Genomic DNA, 15,828 nt, shown 5'->3' with positions numbered 1-15,828 from the left:
ATCAGCAGGCTAGTACAGTTTGTCAAGGAGCAGGTAGGGATTGTGCAGATGAGGGTTCTACACACCCAGTACAGGCCTCTAGCAGAGAAATGCAAACCAACCCATGATTGGGCCTGTTATCTCAAGACAAGGGGGAATGAAAAGGCGAGAGCTATGCCCTCCATCTTACTCTGGAGACACTGACTTACGCCTGGCCAATTGGCAGGGCCCACAGTCATCTCTCCTACCCTTACTCCAACCCCCCTATTAAACCCCTTTTCCCACGGGGTTCGCGTGCTCTCTCGGCCGCTTGCCACTGCGTTGGCAAATGTGACTGATGGGGGGGGGGGGGCCCAAACTAGTTTGAATAAAGACTCTTTGCTTTTGCATCGGACATGGCTGGCTCCCTGATGGTCTATTGGGGATCTTGAAATCTGGGCATAACAACACTGTGCCAAGGCGAGAGGGAGAGGCCAACGCCTGTTCCCAAACCCACGGAAAGAAAACCTGCCGAGACCGGGGTCACGACCCGCCGGCATAAGGTCAGAAGCCTGGCACTGACTGCGGCCTCCCGTGGCCACGGGCGCCCCCTCACCTCTTTAGTTTTTTTGGAGGGGCTCTTGGAAAGAAGATGGGCTCAGACAGTTAAGGGCTCGCTCCTCTTCAAATATGGCAGACCTCGCACTCCCACTGATGCCACGGCCACAGCCACTGTGTCACTCCCACAAGTTATTGCGCGACCCAGCGACTGGCAGGCCCCACCCCGCAAGTCCCGGCCCCGCCCCTTCTTCCATCCCCTTCCGCCATTGGCCGGACCCCTCCTGCTGCCCATCCCCCAATTTCCTCTCCTGATTCTTTCCTGCTCCTCCTTCTCCGACTCCACCGGCCTCCTTTTAATGGAAGTTTCATGTCCAAAGCTGGAAGTGGAGCCCTAGCTGAGACACCTGGATTTGGAAGGATGTAGATAGAGGGTGACCGCAGGGTGAACACGGTCCACTAGAACAGTGACTTCCAATTGGTGTGCTAGGAGAATTTTTAAAACATGCAAAACCTATTTAGTCAGGTGTACTGACCTCTTTCCCTTACATTAAAAAAAAAAAAAAAATGACAGCTACCACAACAATAGTCATCCAGTATAAATAAAAATTATACCGAGTAGCTCCCGCAGCTCCTGCTCTGGTCCACCTCTGCCTGGAGCTGCTGATTCCCCTCTGACCCACAACACCCTCCCCATGAGGCTCACAGTCCGCCCTACCCGCTCCTTCGCAGGAGCCGAGCCAGCGCCCTGCACGCCTGCCAGGCCAGCGCTGCCCCAGCCCTCTCTGCCCGCCTGAGGCCACCCGTGCAAAAGAAATAAATGAATTAAATGAATTAAATATTGTCTTGCGTAGCATTAAAAAATCAATAAAAATTTAAAAATAGCAAAAAAAATTATACCAACTTTTTGTCAGATCAGCAAAAAAAATATATTTTTGGTGCACCACAAAATTTTACTCATTAGTTTATGTCTCTACCATGAGATCAAGATTAAAAAACATTGAAAATCGCTTACCTAGATCATTGACTGTCCCTTGGCCTGTCCAGGGGTTGTGACACGGCTTTTTATAATTTCTATTTCTAACTCCCTTTTGTTTAAAACTGCATAGAGAGAGAGCTAGATGGAGGACCAGTCAAAAATAAGAAAAAGGAAGGGGAAAGGGTACTGAAACTGAGACTCTGCTGCCAGGGTCCATAACCTGCAGTGGAATGGCGGCAATGCTAGATACTGTTTATGTAAACACCATTGAAACCTGCAAAGAATTTTTGTAAGTTTATTTGAGCCAAACTGTCGACATATGCCTGGAGCAGAACCTCAAGGAATTGAGATAATGCTCTGGAGAATGGCGGGTTACATCTGTATTTATACATTGCAGTCAAAGGAGGGATGTAGGTGGGTTATATGAAATCCATTGGTGATAGATTAGGGAGGTGGGAGAAAGCAAAGTGTGTGTGTGTGTGGGAGGAACCCCTGGATTGAATAAAAAGTAAAATGATGGACACATATTTAGGGAGGTGCAGGAACAATTTAGATGATAATGAAGGAATGTGTGCTATCTGTCCTGGCACCCAGCACATTTGGTTGTGCCCCAGGGGGTCCAGAAAAAGGGAAAGTTATCAGTTACCCAGACACTTCAGGGGTATGTTATCCTAGATGCAAAAAGACAGATAGGCTCAGTTAAGGTAAAGGTTGACCTTGTCAGTGAAGATACTGGCCTAGGACGTAACTGCCCACCATAACTGCTTCTAGTTAAAGTTTAATTTCAGAACATCCTTTAGGTCTCTGAGTTTGCAAGACTGCCATGCAGGCCTCCCCTGAGCTTGTCAGTTCAGCATGTGGCCCCTTTCGTTCACACATCCCCCTTTTGGTCATAAATCAATCCAAAGGATGCATTGATGACCAACCTTTTGGTTGGATAATGGAGTTCCATGGTGCTAGGAAGGCTCATTCCTAGGATGTCTCAGTTTCAGCTTATGTCTTGCTGAACAGGTGGATCACTGGGGATGGGCCAAGACCATAACCTTAGATTGCATTTAAGATTGAATTATTATTATTCAAAAAGGGCAGGTAAATGGGAGGCAGTCAGGTCCTATATGTCCTTGTTAAAAAGTAGTCTGGATCATTTCTAATTTTTGAGCTGTCATGATCCGAGTCTTTTTGCTGTTGGTCAAGTTTTATTTTTCTGCATCTAGTATAGCATTTACATAGGAACAGAAGTAACACTACTAAACCAATAACGCCGATTAGGAACAGAAAATGTCTAATACTGGACAAGGAAAAGTCTAAGGGGGACAAGCATCCCAGCCAACTGAAAAACCCTTTACATGTATCATCATAATTTTTTATTAAGGTAATTGTATGTTTTCCTCCTTCACCCACTGTCATTTGTACCTTCTGATATGTTTGGCCAGATGAATTAAGGCTCTCTACTATTTCATTATCTAGAAGCTCTAATTTTTCTTCTGGCCAATTAGCTTCCATAGAAATGACTTCATAGGGAGGATTGAGTTCAATTTCCCAATACATTGGTTTTTCAGTATCAATATCATCATAGGTTTTATGAACCTCAGACAAAGTTATTCTGCCTACAATTTTAGTATTGCACCATAGTCCAGTATTATTTAATGTAAACTTGGTGATATTACAGTAAAAATCACTTAGTGTAACAGACAAGTTTTTAACCATTTCCCAGCAAAAACGCCCCTTTCCCATCCATATACTAGATACTGTTACTGGTTGGGGTAGTTACCATAGGCCAGGACTGGGTGAATTCAATATTCCATAAGGACTGGGGCATAACCATTCATCTTTCTGACTTCCACAATCAGACAGTGAGATGGGTACCCATTGTTCATTATGTTTAAATATGGCCCATATACTTCCCATTGGAAGTATTCTAGTATTATTGAGGATGGTCCCTAATGCCAGCCAGTTGAACTACTGGGAACTTAAGCTTAGAGTTTAACCAAGGCACTTGGGATTTTAAAACACAATGTCTTAGATCACATTTCCCATCCAAAATTTTCTAAATTCCTGGGGAACCATATGAGTCCCATAAGTCTGGCCTGGGCTTCTGCAGCCATTATAGTTGGGCATTGTTTCATAGCCATTTCAGATTCCTTTTGCATTAGCATAGACAATAGGCCCTGTTGAGTTAGGGTACAGCCACCTTCCCATTGTTGGGTTTGTGCATGAGTTTTCATAGTTTATCGAGTCTGTTCTATCCATGAAACCAAGGTTTCATTGTCTCTCCATGCTGCTTCCCACCTTCTTCCTTCTTCCTGAAACAACATTCCTTCTATATGATCTATCTGAGATAAAGAATCTTTTTCTAATGAATGACGTTCTTCATTAGCTGCAAATTCAGCTTGTCCCAGGATACCAAGGCCAGCCCCTATTCCTCCAAGTGTTCCCCTTTCGCTTCTTTTATTTGGTGTCTTTTCCAGTGCCAGGAGCCGGTCCATCCTTGCTGTTTCAAGGGACCTGGCATATATGGCATACGGCTCTTAATATATTTGCTCACCTTCTTGGCGCTGTGTTTTAACCAAGGTCACCTCTCCGAGAAAGGTTGAATCCCCAGGTAGGGATTTTCCCCTGAAGTTAGGGAGGGAATAAAACCCTTCAACTAAGTGCCAGGCGGGTAATTAATCCCTTTAACTACGAACAATCATGCTTAAACTACATAATCTTTTCTCCCTGGAATGGAGATAAGAAACGCCCTAACCTTTGTAATAGAGATTGATAGGATTGAATCAACTGGTATAAATACAGTTGTAACAAGACAGAAACACTCAGAACTCGGAACTCAGAACTCAGAACTCAGGAGACAGAATTCAGAAGACAGAACCTACACGGAGCCTAGAGACAGAAGAACTTCGCTGGCGAGAGCATGCCAGAGGATCCTGGACCGGGACTGGCCTCGGAGCCTAGAGACAGAGCCTAGTGGGAGAACATGGCAAGGGATCCTGGACTGAACCTGACTACAGAGATTGGCAGGAGAACCTGACTGGAACCTGGACACTGAACCTGACTGGAGAGCCTGGACAGAACCTGGCTGGAGAACCTAGCGAGGGAACATGGCTACAGAACCTCGCTGGAGATCCGAAGCAGAACCTCTCTGGAGATCCGGGCTGGAGATCCTGGCTAGGCTGCTGATCAACTGAACGCTGTCTCCGTGACATTCCTTCTTCGCCGACTCCGTCCACACCTTTGGGGACCCCTGGACCTGCTGGGGTTGGACCCCGGCATTCCAGTATATCAAATCTCCTGGTTGTAAGCCATGACCTTTGAAATCTTTGTCTTTCGGGAGTGCACCGTGAAATGAATCTGTTACCAATTTGTTAGTTCCTACAATGCAGAATGTCTGCTTTTTTACTTTTCCTTGTATTTGGGAAACAAAAGACTTAAAAGTCAATATTTTAAGTAGAGTCATAATAGTTATCCTCAGTTCATTTAGTCCCACAGTTATTTTTGCTTATCTGATTATTTGCCAGTTGCTTTTGAATTCAGTTATTCCTTGAAGTTCTATAAATCTTCATCCAGTTCAAAAATATTATGACCTGCTTAAAAGCCTGCAATTTAGAGTGAATCAGAGTACTTTTCATGAACTTTTCTAAACATATAATATACCTACAAATGCATCAGAAGAAAGCTGTCCACGAATGACAAAATTTAAAAGTGGCATGGTTATAGATTTGATTAAAAAAACAACAACTTTGCTTTTCTCTAAAATATAACATTCCAAGACACCAATTTCTTGGTAAGTAATAATCCCTGTAAAATGACAGAGAATAATATGAAATTTGTATATTTTAGATTCTATTATAATTTCAGCATATAAAGAATAAATAACATTTAAGATTTTTAAATGAGGCACATAGGTTATTGCAAGCAGTGTATTGAGCATTGAAATAATTCATAAACTTTCAAGACGTGAAACACAAATACCCAGAGTATCACTGGCAAACGCCCCCACAGGGAATCATGACTCTTGGCTTGCCCGGTGTCCCTGATTGGACACACACTACCCCCCTAAAAATTTCCTGTTTTAAACTTGGCTCTGAATCTCTTCAAGTTCCTTTCTGAAGCAGAGTGCCTCAACAATGCACGTGATCTGTCTCCTTGCTCTTGGTGGGAGTTCTGGTGCAGTCTTTCTCAATTGGCTAATTCAAAGGGAGGGGTTGGCCTCTGCCAGTTCAAGTTGGCGGTCCCCAAGGGAGCAGCAAGCCATGTGGCCAACATGGTGGCTCCCAAGTCACGCAGTCCAAAATGGTGGCTGTCTAAACTGTTCTTTGACAGAAAAGATGATTTGTTTATTCTCTCAATAAACAAGGGAAGAGCAAACCCAAATCCCTAAGAGCAGCGGTTCTCAACCTGTGGGTCGTGACCCCTTTGGGAGTCGAACAACCCTTTCACAGGGGTTGCCTAAGACCATTCTGCATATCAGATATTCACATTATGATTCATAACAGTAGCAACATTACAGTTATGAAGTAGCAACGAAAATAATTTTATGGTTGGGTCACAACATGAGGAACTGTATTTAAAGGGTGAGAAGGTTGAGAACCACTGCCTTAGAGGGAGAGCAAGAAGAGCCCCCAAGATTAAGAATTCTTGGCAGCTGCTGGGACGTTCTTGCAATCTCTCTCACGCTTTCAACCCCACCACACACAACTAGGCTTCCGCAAAGTGGGACTTGCCTCTTCTTTTCTTTTTTTTTTTTTGCCAGTTACATATTTATAGAAAGATAATCCCCTGGCTTTAAATAGTTATGTACATACAAATATCAACAAACTTAAAAAAATACAAACCCTTGGATCATAAGGGGCCTACCAGGAACCCCTTTATTCTTTCCCTCACCCAAGGGCAGAGGGCATGAGTCTGATTTTTTTAAAATTATTAGTTTGGCCATCCCTGCAGAAACAAGCATGAAGTTGGACAGTTACCCACAAGGTGACAGAAAAAATTCAGAGTTCCCACTCTCTGAACTCTATCTCCTATAATTAGAGTTACATGCTTTCTTGTTCTGTCTTTTAACTAGTATTGGGCTAACTAGTATATTCAGGAGGGAGCCCTGAACTGGGTCAAGAAATAAGATAGACTCATAGTTTAAAAAGAGGAGGGAAAGTCATCTGCTGTAGAAGCAAAAGACAAGACAAAGGCATACAGACCCTAGGGAAATACCCAGTTCCCACACTCCTCTGGGAGATACTGTCCTGCCCAGGTCCATGCCCTAGGTTCTTTGCTGTAGCCACCCCCTATTTCTTTGGTATTGTCAGAAGACCAGATTCAGTTCCTGGGTACCGGTGGAGGAGGGAGAGTGGTTCTGGGGCTTCCTACAAGTACTGAGTGAACAATTTGAGCTTAAAAGTTTCCCTTTTTAAAATATTTAAAAATAAATCAAACTCCATCCTATGCTGTACACAGCCCTTTTGACTCCCTGACATTGATTTGAGGAAAGAAGAAAACAAGTGTCAACGCTGGAAGGGCCTCCTCACTTTCTTCCGCCTCTTCGGTTTGGCTTCTCCCTTGGGTACTGTGCTGTTGGGCTTGGAAGCTCCGGTGGCCCCAGGGCCAGGGTGAGCTGCAAAGAAGTTCCCATTGGACATCTGCCCCGGGGGTACTTGAAAGATCTGGTTCAAGAAATCCTGAAGGTCAGCAGGAGGGGCATCTGGAGTGGCTCTCTGTCGCCCACTGGTGCCTGGTATCCGAGAACCAAATGAGATGTGATAGGGGACTCTATGAGTATCTGGGGAGATTCCTACTTGCTGACATCCAGCCCACTCTGTGATGTCATACACCTTTCCATCCATCAGTGCAAAGTAGGTGATCTTGAGGCCCAACATACTCGACTCTGCCCAAAAGTCTCCTTCTTCAGCAGGATGCAGCCTATTACACTCAGCACAGTATCTGGCACTCTTAGGTTCCTGGTCCATTTCAAACCTCCTGTGCTTTCCCTGGCATCGACTGCACATCATAGTATTCATTGCCTCTTTGAGGTCATCCTGCAGCTTGGACAGAAACTCATTCACTGACCGGCTCAGCTCATTCTCTGCCATTCGTTTCATCTCATATTCCTTTCACCTTTCAGGATTGCTGACAATGTCCCAAGCTGCCCACAAAACCTTGAAGGCCTCCTCAGCCCGGGGATGATGATTTTTGTCAGGATGAACCATTACTGCCAACTGCCTATAGGCCTTCTTCATTTCAGCGTCTGATGCTGTGGCTTCAACCCCCAAGATGTGGAACGGGTTTAGCTCATCTTCAGGAACCCCAGCCATGGTCAAGAGTCGAGTCACTTCCTCTTCAGGCTGGTAATAGCGACCACTAGCTACAGGTGCATTCTCTTGTCTGTTAGTCCTCTGTTTGACCCAAGGCAACTCCAGCCAACCCCACTGAACCATTCTCACCATCTGCTGCCAGGGCCTGCTCTCTCTAGCACAATCAGACAACGCTGCAAGGTGGGAGAATCCAGCCAAGAGAAGAGCCAGGTGGCTTTAGCCCTCCAGCCTAACCGGTCACCCAGTCTCACGAGAAACTGCCAGGCCACCTGCAGACAGCCCAACAAGAGGGCCAGAGCCAGAAGCAGCAAAGCACCCAGTAGCCGAAGAAAACGGGTGAATAGCCCTGCCCCATAGCAAAACCCCTGGTTCAGAAACTGGAATATTACCTGGGCCCAGCCACCCAGTCGCCCTGCCCAGACTCCTGCCCAGACTCGAAAAAGGTCCAAATCACTGCCTTTCAGCTGCCTGCATGCATAGATGAGATGGCCACAACTTTCCACATATTCTCCCACCAATACCAGCAGTTCGATCAGCCACCAGAAGCCTGCTTGTCCAAGCTGACACAGTTCTTCTGCTCCCCATAATCCCAAGCCTCTGCGCTTATCTGCTTGACTTCGTTTCCGGCCCAGCTGATGTAGACCAGGGGACCTGGGATCCCTGCGTCCACCCTCCCAAGTATCGTCCTTGGCTGCAACACGGTGCCGCTGTCTCCGGGGTGGAGGTTTCTTTCCACTGGGCACACGAGAAAAATCACTGGGGAACTTGGGTTCCTCATCATCATATTCCTCTTCCAACTCTTCATGTTCTCCTAAAGCTGGAGACATACAATGGTGGCAAAAGTTGCTAGAAGAGTTCTCTCCTCCCCCAGAGTAAGGCTCTTCAGGGAATCCAGGGGTTCCCTGGCAGTTGCAAGCAGATGGAATGGAAAGAAAAGAAGGGTTTTCATCCTCCTGGTTCCCAGCCTCATTCTCTCTTGAGAGTTCCTGATCCACTCCTGACTCTTCTTCTGAAGATGCCTCACTCTGATCAGGGTCCTCTCCATTTCTAGGGGGTCCTGGACCCCTTGGGGGGCCATGGCTTGGATCCGACCAGTGGGCTGGGTTTGGGGGCTGTGTGTACTTAGGACTAGAGTGCTTTGTGAGGCAGCGGGTACCATTTGGAGCAGGCCTCGCTGAGTCCCTGAGTCCTGAGAATGAAAGTATTTCAGGGTCCAGAGAGGGTCCTAAAGTCCCGAGCGAGGTACCACCACCGTGGTGGGCTCCACACGACTGTCTTTCTCCGGGGTGCTTCTGGGCCATGACCCCCTGGCTTCCTGAAGATTTTAGGTCACAGCCATCATGGTAAGTTCTAATGCCGAAGAGCGGCGGTAACTCCTCCCCCTCGAGCTGCTGGGCCCAGAGCCAGGGGAGCTAAGAACGACTTGCCTCTTCTTTAAATAAATTAAACAACCACAAAGAAACACAAAAACATCAACACTCTTATACAGGCGTGCAGAACACAGTAAGTTTACACCAGAGAATGTCCAGCATTAAACATTATCAAAGCAATGTCTTTTGTCTCTGGTTTGGGAACTGCCCCTCTTTAGAATTTCAGTATACTCACAAGGGACTATTAAAAAAATTGGCTGGGGTCTTTTCTAGTTGCCTCTACCTCCCTTTGTCTGGAGCAGTGGTCGGCAAACTGTGGCTTGTGAGCCACATGCGGCTCTTTGGCCCCTTGAGTGTGGCTCTTCCACAAAATACCACATGTGGGCATGCACATGCAGTGCGATTGAAATTTCATGGCCCATGTGCAGAAGTCGGTATTTTGTGGAAGAGCCACACTCAAGGGGCCAAAGAGTCACATGTGGCTTGCGAGTTGCAGTTTGCCCACTACTGGTCTGGGAAATCTCCTATGAAAATCAGTCAGAGGCATGCTTTCTATGAGGAAAAATGGGGTGTAGACATTTATTAACTTAAGAATAGTTCTAAGACAGTCTCTAAAATATTTTATTAATTTTCATCTTATTGGAAGAAATATTTTCCTATGCTTTTCCTTAGAAGCTTCTAATTTCCAAAATCAAGATATGCTTCCCATATACTCATTCAGTTTAATTTCAAAGCCGGCATTTTCTAATTTTTGCATGCAAAATATTCACATAGGTACCTGCCAGGGTCCAACCCCAGCAGGTCCAGGGGTCCCCAAAGGTGTGGACGGAGTCGGCGAAGAAGGAAGGACACGGAGGCAGCCTTCAGTTGATCAGCAGCCTAGCCAGGATTTCCAACCCCGGATCTCCAGCCAAGTTCTGGTCTGGATCTCCAGAGAGGTTCTGTCCAGGTTCTCCAGTCAGGTTCAGTCACCAGGTTTTAGTCAGGTTCTCTTGCCAATTTCTGTAGTCAGGTTCAGTCCAGGATCTTTTGCCATGTTCTCTCCAGCGAAGGTCTTCTGTCTGTAGGTTCTGTGTAGGTTCTGTCTGTAGGTTCTCTCTTCTAAGTCCTGTGTTATAAGTTCTGTCTGTTTTTGTCTTGTTGCATCTGTATTTATACCAGTTGATTCTAATCCTGTCAATTTCTATTACAAAGGTTAGGGCGTTTCTTATCTCCATTCCAGGGAGTAAAGATTATGTAGCTTAAGCATGATTGTTTGTAGTTAAATTGATTAACTACCCGCCTGCACTTAGTTAAGAGGTTTTATTCCCTCCCTAACTTCAGGGGAAAATCCCTACCTGGGGATTCAACCTTTCTCGGAGAGGTGACCTTGGTTAAAACACAGCGCCAAGAAGGTGAGCAAACATATTAAGAACCGTATGCTATATATGCCAGGTCCCTTGAAACAGCAAGGATGGACCGGCTCCCGGCAGGTACCCCCCAAACAAATTGCATTTTGGCCATTTCTCAGTTGATACTTTCTAGTTAAATCTTTCCAATTCTGTAAAGTACTTGCAAGTAAAGGCTTCCTATCAGGAGTATTAGACGAGGGCTGGGGTTTTGGGAGCTCCTGGCCTTGGAGGCACAATTTCCCATGTTCATTTTTTTTTTCTTTTTAAAATTTTGGATATCTGTAGTCCTCCCCTGAGAAAACTTTCTAGACATGGTATGCAGTGGGTAAAATGTGGCCTGGGTTTCTCTCCCAGCTGTCTAAAACCACAGGAAAGGTTTGGGGCCTGGGCAGACCAAGCCTTATGGTAGCCCCCTGGATGAGCCATTTAGTTAATTACAGTAGCGTTGGGACTTCTCTATGGGGCTCCTGCATTTCTGACACCTCCACCAAGATTCTTAGTCACCTAAGAACACCCCAGAATTGGACTATTCTAAAAAAATAAAAAACTTTGCCCCTTTATCATTGGAACTGAGTGAGTCCAGCTCATTTATACGGTGAAGGTTATTTTTGCTCAGACTCTCAGCAATTCCAATTGAAAAGCCAAAATCTAAACCAGCCACCCATTTTTTCCTCCAGTCCCACCTTAGCCTGGGTTCTGTCAACCCTTAAGCTGGGTCTCTGTCAACCCTGGTTCCACCTTGAGGATTTTAAAACAGCTCAAATAAAGTCAGACCCTCTACCAAAGTAAGGGAAGGTCCTGGATCCAAGAGACAACTCACCCACGTTCACCCAATGGGCGGAGAACTGGCAGGCTCAATGGGCCCTTTGCTGGATCCTAGCACTGAGTCAAAGTCCAAGGGATGGTCCTAGGTGAGTTTCGTTGGAATCCTGTCAACTACACCAAGTAATGTTAACGTAAAAACCATTGAAACCTGTAAAGATTTTTTGTGAGTTTATTTGAGCCAAACTGTCCACATATGCCAGGAAGCAGAACCTCAATGAATTGAGATAATGCTCCAGAGAATGGCCCGTTACATCTGTATTTATACATTTGCAATCAAAGGAGGGACATAGGTGGTTTACATGAAATTCATTGATGATAGATTAGGGAGGTGGGAGAAAGCAAAGCAGGGAAACCCCTGAATTGGATAAAAAGTAAAATGATGGACACATACTTAGGGGGATGCAGGGACAATTTACATGATAATGAAGGAATGTGTGCTATCTGTCCTGGCACCCAGCACATTTGGTTGTGCCCCAGGGGCTGCCGAAAAAGGGAAAGTTACCAGTTACCCAGACACTTCAAGGGTTTGTTATCCTAGATGCAAAAAGACAGATAGGCTCAGTTAAGGTAAAGGTTGACCTTGTCAGTGAAGATACTGGCCTAGGACATAACTGTGCACCATAACTGCTTTTAGTTCAAGTTTCATTTCAGACCATACTGTGTGGTGACTTTAGGTCTCTGAGTTTGCAAGACTGCCATGCAGGCCTCCCCTGTGCTGGTCCGCATGTGCCCCTTTTGTCCACAGTAGCCAAAGGGCAAAGGAGCAGTTTACAGATATGCAAAAGGGCTGGGGATCTTCAAAGGGCTTAATGATATGCAAAGGTTGGGGTCTTCAAAGGGCTGGTGATTCTGGTTTCTGGCTCTAGTTTCTGCAGCAGGTTATTAATCCTTCCATGATAACAGGCAGCTCCAAATGGGGAGAAGGGCTGCACTTGCAGGTGAGCTCTAGGTCCCCATTGCAGCTGCCAGCCAGGTTAGAACATGCCTTCTTTACAGCAATCCCAATTAACAGAGCCTGATTCATATTTCTTACAATTCTAGCCAGTTCCCCAGTGTTCTATTTCCCCCAAAGCCAGAAAGCTAGCAAAGAACTAGCTAGTTCTCGTTTTCCCCTGTGAAATCCCTGGCCCAGAATGTTATGCCCAGATTTCAAGATCCCCAAAAACCACACCAGGGAGCCATTCCGATGCAAAAGCAGAGGGTCCTGTATTGAGCTAGCTAACTCGACCCTGCCTCCTGGCTGACGCAGCGACTGGAAGCAGAATGCCACTCATGAGAATATCAGGGCTTTAATAGTGAGGGGAGGGGAGCTGACTGTGGGCCCTGCCGATTGGCCAGGAGCAAGTCAGGTCTTGTTACACAGGATGTGGTTATCTCTATGGCACACATGTCCCTTGATTGTCATTGGTTAGTTTAAAGAAATCCCGGCTTCCGGGAAGAAGGTACTTTCCTGAGCACATGGCAGCTTCCCCAACATGGAGGGTCCGGGGTAAGATGGAGGGCATAGCCCTCGCCCTTTCATTCCCCCCTTGTCTTGGAACTTCCGGCTCAATCATGAGACGGACTGCACTTTTATTTCACCGTTGCTAGAGGCCCGTAGTGGGCACACAGAACTAGCAACTGAACTATTTCTATATACTTAACAAATGGTCCGGTGGCAGGGAAAGAAACCATTTTAGCTTTAACAACTTCTATTGAAATAGGATTTTTCTTCTTAAAATTCCTCCATGACTATCAAAAAAACAAAAAATAAATCAAGATTAATTTATCTACTGTCCTGATGTTTGCATAAACACAACAAGAATGGTAACTGACTACCTTTGCTGGAATTTCATGGTTGAATCTTAATGTGCCCCGTAGGGCCAGGAAGCCAAGCCATCCAGCTGCCATTAGGCCTGCCTGCGGTATCTGCTGAGTTAGGTGAATCCTTCACATGTAGCAACTCCACTTCAGCCCACGCTCCAGGCTTTAAGGCCCATCTCAGTAGCCCTCCTACTCACGGCCCAGAGTGTGTGGGGGTTGTGTAGGGATGCAGAGGCATCTTTACTGCTCCCCTTCTACTCCTACCAACCGCCAGTGATGGTAGGGCATGGGCCTGACGCTTCTGCGCCAGCCATCTTCAGGGCTCCCAAGCAGGATACCAGGCTTTCTTTGTGGCATTTTTACTGGCTTCAAGTCTTAAGAGCTCAGACAGGGCTCTTTAAAACATGATACTCCAGTCAAAGTTTTCCGTTAACAAAACCATTATTAGGAACCAGTCTCATTGGATCCATGCAAAGAAAATGCATTGCCATGATTTACTTAGCATTGCCAGATTTCGGAGGAATTACATAAGGAGAAAACCATATTGATCTACTCTAAGATTTTCTGACTTTCCTTGCTAATTCCTTTTCATGGATTTAAAACAAAACAGTAACTATTGGCATTAAACTTTCTTTCTATGTATAATCATGCTTTAGATCTTTTATTCTAAACAGGCCTTTCCGAGCTTTACTAACCCTGACATGGGCATGATGACTCAGGCCTGCAAGCAGTACACAGGCTGCCAACTGTCAACTGTCTTTCAACAGAGACCAAAACCTGATGAGCACCCTTTCCTGCCCAGTTGGGCACCTGCCCTCTTGGCAGCTAGACACCCTTTACTTTTGGGGGTCACCCCACACAGTTCCCTTCCAGGATAGCCAACACACACTCAAACCTGCAAGAGAATTAAAGGTCAATATAACATATCAATACAATGAAACATAATATTGGCATCATGGCCGCCTCAGGCAGCCAAATCTTCCGCTACTAAACATGTGATACTAAAGTCTATTTCTGATCTTCCTATGAATTGTTCTTGGCATTTTGGAGCCATGTCCATGAAGGTGCAGGCATTATCTAAATCTATTTAATGTTACCAGCATCATGCAGGTCGAGCACGCTGTAGCTTGATCTTGAGCAGGTTGCGTTGATCTTGATCGACGCTCCATTTGGTGATGAAGTCTTTCCGGATCGTGGAGGGGTCCGCTGACCGGACATGAGTGTGATGAACCGAGGTCACGACGCCGTCTACCTTGAGAGCAGTGGGGGTTGTCATCACCACAGTGTAGGGACCCTTCCAACGTGGCTCAAGGGTTTCTCAATGATGCCTTCTGACGTAGACCCAATCTCCTGGTCTGTGTTGATGAGGAGTTGGGGTTGGGCTGGTTTCGTAGATGGCGCGGAGGCACGGCCAAATGTCCTCGTGCGCCCTCTGGAGCCCTCTTAAGGAAAGAGATAGTTCTTGATTTTCAAATTCAGCGAATAAGTCAGCTTTAAGGTTAGGAATGATAGGGGGTGGCCTGCCAAACATGATTTCATAGGGAGTAAAGCCCAGGGTGTATGGGGAGTTCCTTATCCGGTAAAGGGCATATGGTAGGAGAGCCACCCAGTCCCCGCCAGTCTCCATGGTTAATTTGGTAAGGGTCTCTTTTAGAGTTCTATTCATTCTCTCTACCTGAGCTGAACTCTGGGGCCTATAAGCACAATGTAATTTCCAATTTGCCCCAATAGCCCTGGTTACTACCTGCGTAACCTGTGAAATAAAAGCTGGCCCGTTGTCGGATCCTATCATAGCAGGAAAACCATACCCAGGTAAGATGTCTTCCAGCAGCTTCTTGGCCACCGTCTGAGCTGTTTCGTGCTTGGTTGGGTATGCCTCTACCCAGCCAGAGAAGATGTCTATGAACACTAAAAGATATTTATAACCATACTTCCCTGGTTTAATTTCAGTGAAGTCGACCTCCCATTGTGCTCCTGGTTTGGTGCCTCTGAGCCTGGTCCCTCTCTCATTTGATCCGACCCTTGCGTTTGTAAGTTGGCAGGTCTTGCAGGCAGACACAACCTGATCTATCTTGGTATTCTGCTGGTGAATTTTGATCCTGGCATGTTGGGTTAAGTCCTTCATTTTCCGGGTTCCCAGGTGAGTGGATTGGTGCATATGTTTTAATATCGTGTCCCCGAGCCAGTCCGGCAGTATAAGTTCTCCTTCTGGTGTATGCCACCATCCCTTTATTTCCTGGGCTTTGGGGAGCTTTCTGATACGTTGCAACTCTTCCTGGGAGTACTTGGGCTGGTCTGGTAAGACTGGGTCCCCTGGGTCTGGTAGTTGTAAGGCCATGGTAGGGACCGAGGTAAGGGCTACTGCCTTTGCAGCCTGGTCAGCCTTTTGGTTGCCTTTCGCTACCGGGTCATCAGCTTTTTGGTATCCCTGGCAGTGGATTATGGCTAACTTGGCAGGAAGCCATAAGGCCGCGAGCAGGTTGAGGATTTCCTGCTTATTTTTTATTGTCCGTCCCTCTGCTGTCAATAGCCCTCTCTCCTGGTAGATTGCCCCGTGAACATGAGCTGTAGCAAATGCATAACGGCTGTCTGTGTAAACGTTAAGCCGTTTTCCAGCCCCCAGTGTCAGTGCCTTGGTGAGT

The 15,828-nt window shown here is 46.2% G+C and overlaps 1 protein-coding gene across 1 annotated transcript; it reads right to left on the bottom strand.

The window, feature by feature from the left end:
* Positions 1-6,329: 6,329 nt before the first annotated feature.
* On the bottom strand, positions 6,330-9,209 carry LOC132225580 (dnaJ homolog subfamily C member 14-like). Its single transcript, XM_059680685.1, is given in 2 exon segments — positions 6,330-7,955; positions 7,958-9,209. Coding segments are annotated over 2 exon segments (2,106 nt in total). The 5' UTR covers positions 9,099-9,209; the 3' UTR covers positions 6,330-6,990.
* Positions 9,210-15,828: the final 6,619 nt, after the last annotated feature.

The sequence above is a fragment of the Myotis daubentonii genome, chromosome Y, assembly GCF_963259705.1.
Source record: "Myotis daubentonii chromosome Y, mMyoDau2.1, whole genome shotgun sequence".
NCBI lineage: Eukaryota > Metazoa > Chordata > Mammalia > Chiroptera > Vespertilionidae > Myotis > Myotis daubentonii.
Note: the sequence above shows the minus strand (reverse complement) of the source record. Positions and strands in the feature narration are given on the sequence as shown.